The following is a 6131-nucleotide window of genomic DNA, read 5'->3' as shown; positions in this document are numbered from 1 at the left end:
CCCGGGGGCCCTCGCTGCTGTCCTAGGACCATCTCCAGGTGCCCAGGGCCATCCCTGGTGTCCTAAGGCCACTGCTAGGCGTCCCGGGGGCCCTCGCTGCTGTCCTAGGACCATCTCCAGGTGCCCAGGGCTACCTCTGGGTGTCCCAGGGCCATTCCCAGCGCCACCGCCGGGAGTCCCGGGCCGCCGCCGGGCGCCCCGCGGCGCAGCCGTGCCCAGCACAGGACCCCGGTGCGCGGGCCCCGGCGGGCGCCCCGAGGCCGGCGGCGGCGGCGGGCCTTTGCCGAGGATCCCTGGCGGCGGCGGCGGCGGCGGCGGCGGGACTTTGCAGCCGGTGCCCGGGCGCGGCCCGCCCCCGCCCGCCCCGCGCCCCGCCCCGCCCCGGCTCATTCATGCGGCGGCGCTGGGCGCGGGCGGCGGCTCGGAGCGGCCCCGGCGCGGCGCGTCCCGCCGGGCCTCGGCGCATGTGAGCGGCGGCGGCGGCGGTGCGGCAGGGCGGCGGCGGCGCATCGGCCATGCGGTGGCCCCGCGGCCCCCGCGGCGCCTGGCGGCTGCTGCCCCGGCGCTCGCTGCTGGCCGCGCTCTTCCTCTTCTCGCTCTCCTCCTCCTTCCTCTACTTCGTCTATGTGGCGCCGGGCATCGGTAAGCGGCGGCGGGCCGGGCCGCGGCGGCGGGGGCCGCGCTCTCGCCGCGCGAACGCTGAGTAACGCGGCGCCGCCGGGCCCGCGCCGCGCCGGGGGGGACCGGGGGGGCCGCAGCATCCCGCGGGGCGGCCCGGCGGGGGGGGGCGGCCGGGCCCCGCTCCGCCCCCGCGCAGCGACCGGGCCCGGCCCTGCGCGGTGCTCGCCCTGCGCCCGGGCCGGGCCTGCGGGGGGGCCGCGCTCTGCCCCCCGGGGGGCGCGCGCCCTCCCTTATCATTATTATCATTTATTATTATTTATTGTTATTACTATTATGATTATTTATGCTCGCGGCGCGCTGCCCGCGGCCGCGTGCGGAGGTGCTGGGGGCCGCGCCGGGCTCGGCCCCCCCGGGCGGCGCTTGGCCCCCCCCGGCGAGCGCTGCAGGCGGCAGCCCCGCGCCTGCGGCCGCGGCGGAGCCTGTCTGGAAGCGGCGGAGCATTGTCCGAGTGCTTGCGGTCTGCACCCGCGCTGGAGGAAATCCTGCTCCTCTGGCGAAGTGGGAAGATGAGAAGTGTGTGTTTTCAAAGCGGCGAGTGTTCCCTTCCGTCCTTCCCCCCTCCCCAAATGTACTGCGTGTCCGAGGTGCCAGGAGGAGCTGTGTCCCCAAAGGGCTGGCGGCGGGACCTGTGTGACTGCCCGCCCCTCCGGCGTGAGATACGGGGGAGCTTCTGTGCCTCACAAAACAGCCCTTGACTTGATGCAGCTTATCTGCCTCCCGTAAGAAGCCGGGGCTCATGGTCTGCTGGCCTTCGATGCAACTTTGTAGCAATTTGTTTAAAACATCTCTTTGGGAGAAACCTTGCTAATGGGAGTTTCTCCTTGAAATGTCATTGGCGTTTGCTCGCCGTACCTAGCTGGGGGATGCTCCGGGACTGGTGCGTGTTCCCCAAGGTGACTTCTGCATGGCTTTATGCACGGATTACATCCTGTGGCTGCCCCCGAGCGTGGGAAACCTTCTGCAGGGTTAAACTGGGGGTGGGCCGGGGGGTGACGCGGGCTCTGGGCAGATCTGAGCCTCCCACCGGAGCCCCTGGGCCCGTGTCCCGGCCCTGGTGGTCCCCGAGCTCCCGGCGGCGCCCCTGCGGGCTGCCCCGAGCGCGCAGCTCAGCAGCCCTTCTGCATCTGCTGGAGGATAGTTTCGTACCAGGGCGAATGGGCAGTGGGAGCACCGCGTGGCCGCTTGCTGAGTGCAGCGTGACTCTTCCCGCGAGCTTGCCGCGGAGGCCGCGCTGCGATGGCGCTGACGGTTGTTTGATCAGATGCATCCTGTCGCCCTTTGTATAGCGGGAGGGAGGATGTCTTCTGCAAAAATGGCAGAGTGGCGGCAAGCAGCTCTGGAAACACGCGGCTGTTTTCCCCGCTCGGGAAACGGAGCTGCTGACCTCCGCGTTGCAAGCGGCGATGTGGAAAGTTGTTTTGCTCTCCAGCAGGTATTCGCGGATGGCATCTGTTTGGATTGGGGAAGGAGTTTCCTTGCTGCTTATCAGCTCCGTGGCTGGGCGGGAGGAGGCGAGGCAGGCCGTGGAGCTCGGAGCCCGCTGCGCGGCTCTGGCGCACGCTGCTCCCAGGCCTGCGGGGAGGAGCAGCGCAATGCCGGCCAGGGAGCCTCTCTTGTGACCATGTGCCTGCTCCTTTGCTGCAAACTAACTCCCTTGGTGCTGCTCCTGAAGGCTCCTGTCATGGGTCCTGGAGCTGTTGAAGGTCCTGGGAGGTATGAAGTTTTGGGGTTTCTCTGTGTGTGTGCACGTGTATGTTATATATATATATTTTCATTCCACCCCATGCTCTGGCCATCTTGCCAGGCGGGAAGAGGAGGGAGCGAGGCAATTCCTCGCCTTATCAGCTCGTGGATGCTGGTGACGTTCTGAATCATCGTCCCATCAGGTGGCGAAAGGTCTGGTTCCCTCCCGCCCACCTCGCACACAGCTGTTGCACCGTGAAAACCCCGCGCGGCGTTCCCAGCGCGGCAGTGCTCATCCTCCGAGCTCTTGGAGAGAGGCTTGTTTGTTTGTGTGTGGGTGGCTTTTTTTTTGGCTGAAGTGATGAGGAGAAACTTGGAAGCAAAGTATGTTTTACTGATAGGAAATGAACTGTGCTCTAGATGTTAATAAATCTACCACGTGGGGTGTGAAGCAGAAGCGTTGCGACTGCGTGCGCTGCAGCCCCGGCACTGTTTGGGCTGGCTGACACCTTCCCCTTGCGGCGGAGCTGGGCTGGGCTGTTTTTCCTTCGTACTCCGGAGAGCTTGGAGAAGCCTCTGTCGTAATGCAGCGAAGAGGCTGAAGAAGCGTGAGCTCAAACATGGGAGGAGGAGGAGGAGGAGGGATTAATCATGTTCCTTTACCACCCCTGAAGTAAAAAATCCAAGTAGGACCTGAAGCTGGGGAAGCCGACTGCAAGTTTGATCCAGCCGAAGATGAGGCCTTAAACGGCTTTAGTTTGTTTGTTTAACGTGTAATGCTGATGCATACCTGCTCCGAAAGCAACCCGCAGCTTTTGGGGGAGTGGGCCTTGCAGAGCGGCATCGCCCTGGCGGGGTCTTGCTCATCCTGCCCTAGCGCGGGAGGCGTCGCCCCGTCCCGTCCCGGGGCAGCTGCGCCTTTCCCAGTTGTGCGCTGGGGGGTGGCAGCCGCGGCCCCCGGGCGCCGCTCGGGGCGTCGGGTCGGCAGCGCGGCCTCAGGGCACTGTACCGTGGCAGTGGAGCCGGCTCCGAGGACCTTTAACCGCGTGCGTCGCGAGCCCTGGGGCGAGACTGGGGAGACGTCTGTGGAGGAGCTGAGGCTGCTTGGGTTTAAGCCGTTGGGTCCCAGTCCCAGGAGACAGCTGGGATGGCCGTGCTTCTGGGTGCTGCCTCAGCTCTTTGGCATTGAGCTTTTGGCTCGACAGCTCCCTTGACAGCTAGAAAAGAGAAAAGGGGAGGAAAAAAGCTAGGAAAGGTGATGACTTCAGGGATGGGGAGAGGGGACGCCCCGAGGCTGGGGGCTGCCCAGCACAAGCCGTCTGGGTGCTCCCCGCGCTGCCGCAGCTGGTACCTGCAGGGAGGCCGAAGTGGTCGGGGCTTACGTTTGCCTTGTCCCCACCTGGCCTAGCTCCTCGTTTACATCCTTAAACAAGATTTTTGCCTATGAAACCAGCAAATCATCTCACGGCCTTGAGTTTGTGCGGAGCGATCCAATGTAAACAGCCAACATCTCCTTCGCAGCGTGCAAATAAAATGCTTGCGTGCATCCGCCTCAAAATCGTGTATTTGTTTGCTTGCTCGGGCCCGAGCTTCCAAATGCCCCTTGAGAGAGTCAACGGCCGCTGGGCACCGAGCCGACGGCGCTGGTTCGGGAGGGTCCCCCTTCCCCCGGGGCGGCTGCGGCCGGCGCTGCTGCTGCTGCGCCCTGTCCCGCCGGGGCCATTGTGCATTATGTGCGGCAGCTGCCGGGGCGGCTCCGGGGCCAAAGCGCCGCTGGCCATTAAAGACACAGCGGTGCGGCCCCGGGACCTGCTCTGGTGCCCGAATGCCACCCTTCCCCGTTCGGCCCCGCGTCTCAGCGGAAGCTGGGGAAGCTCTTCGAGGCAGCAGGGCTGTGAAGGATGCTAAGGTGCGTTTCTCTGAGCTGCTGCCTTGCAGCATATCTCACTCCAAGGCCTTGTTGTGGACTGCAGCACCACTTGAAGGGGCTGCAGAGCAGGCCTGGCTTTAATTGCAAACAATTGCACTGGCTGAATCTCTAGACTAAGCAGCAGAAGTTGGCGCGGGGGTCGGCAGGCCCGTCATCGCGTCCCGCTCCAGCGTGCCGCTGTGCGCTGCTTTTGCAAGCCCAAACCGAGGAAAGGCCTTCCAGTCTCCCCTCTGACCGCAGCTTTCGTTTTCAGTGACGGCAGTACCGGGCACTTCTAGCGTCTCAGAAAGGTACGTGCGCAGCTGAACTCGCCTAAAAACCGTGCTGTCCGTGAGCGCGGCGCACGGGGCTGGAGCGAGGTGGCCGCACGTGCGGGCAAACAGGCCCCGTGGCGCAGCGCTGAGTCAGCGCTTCTGCCCGGTCCCGGTCTGCGTTTGTACGGCGTCGACCTCTCACGGAGCTGTGGTGGGAATCCTTGGCCGCCTCGTGTTCCCGTGGCAGGGTGGTTAATACGGCTTTCCTAAAACGTCCTTTCCTGCCAGTAATTGTGTTCTTTTAGTCATGGCTAGGAAATGGAAGGAAGCTCCACTCAGTGCCTTTCACTTGGGCAGCAGGAATCCCTCAGACCTTGTGCTTGAGCCTCTTGGAGGGTCGTTGCTACGTAACCTGGGAGGATGAAGGTCAGAGGCCTCCCCTGGGGTTCGGCCGGTAGCTTTTCATTTTCCCCGAGGTCTCTCCCGATGGTGGCTCTTCTGAGAGCCTGGGTTGTGGGGGTTTTGTTTTGTTTTTTTAAACTTGGGCTTGTGCTGGAGTCTTACTTGCTTGAATCTGATGTAGGAAAATAATGCAGAGAATTTAGATTATTGCCTGCAAGATTATTACCTTTTTTGAGAGAGAGCTGTAATTCCCTCCGGTTTCACTTCCACAAACCTTGATGTGAATTGCTCCAGGCCTGTCAAGGAGGGCGTGAGTTACCCCCTCTAGGCCTGAAGGAAAGTTAAAACAGAAGAACTTGATTTTGACAGGTAGAAATGCTTTGAAACACTATTCCTTTGATGCTGCGTTTCAACAGACAGCAATAAAATACTGTGGTGACTAACAGCCCCAGCATCTTTTTGTGCGTCTCATTTGGTGCTTTGATGCCACGTAAGAATGTTATACTGCCAAATGTGGTTGATCCAGTTTGGTTATTTAATGTGCCATCCTGGCAAATCTTTAATACAGAGTAGTTCTGGTTGTGAAAAAAATAAAGTATTTGTTTATTTTTTCCCATCTTGACCTGAGCGTGGGGTGCAGGGTGCTGCTGTGCGGGGGGACCCAGCGCCGGTGGCCGGTGCCGAGCGCCCTGATGTGCCCGCGCGCCGTCGCTTCGCGTGCAAGGAACTGGGGGCAGCTGCTGGTTTTATGGCTTGCATGGTGGCTTGCTGGGTTTTCTCTGTCGCCTTGTGAGTGAGCACTGGTCCTGCAAGGACAGAAAGTGGTGGTGAGGTGCAGCTCAGTAAAAACGAAAGCAGATTTGTGCTGTAGTAGTTTCAGCTTTAACTCTGAAGATCATCTTTGTACAACGTAAAGAAGTGTAGTAGTTTACTGTGAAAGCACTGGCAAAGCTGACCTCTTTTACCCTCTGCTCCCTTTCCCTAAAGGATCCATCAAGCAGGATTTTGGAGCCTAAAGAAGGGACAACCCGGTTTCTCAGTATGTGCCGCTAAGGTTTTGTAGTCATCAAATACTGCAGTGAGCGACTGTGGCAGTAAGAGAGATCCACAAGTGCTTCTTAAAACTGGAGCTGGCGTTCATGGCCACTGTCAGTGGCTGGTATAAATCGTCCCTTCTTTGG

The 6131-nt window shown here is 61.4% G+C and overlaps 1 protein-coding gene across 1 annotated transcript in view; it reads left to right on the top strand.

Annotated features, from left to right (window-relative positions):
* Positions 1-367: 367 nt before the first annotated feature.
* Positions 368-6131, top strand: part of B4GALT5 (beta-1,4-galactosyltransferase 5) — a 40093-nt gene continuing 34329 nt past the window's right edge. Inside the window, exon 1 of the mRNA XM_064521488.1 lies at positions 368-642. Coding sequence (XP_064377558.1) covers positions 516-642 — 127 coding nt within the window. The 5' untranslated portion in view covers positions 368-515. The remainder of the gene's footprint in view (positions 643-6131) is intronic.

This window comes from Dromaius novaehollandiae, chromosome 16, assembly GCF_036370855.1.
Source record: "Dromaius novaehollandiae isolate bDroNov1 chromosome 16, bDroNov1.hap1, whole genome shotgun sequence".
Classification (NCBI taxonomy): Eukaryota; Metazoa; Chordata; class Aves; order Casuariiformes; family Dromaiidae; genus Dromaius; species Dromaius novaehollandiae.
Note: the sequence above shows the minus strand (reverse complement) of the source record. Positions and strands in the feature narration are given on the sequence as shown.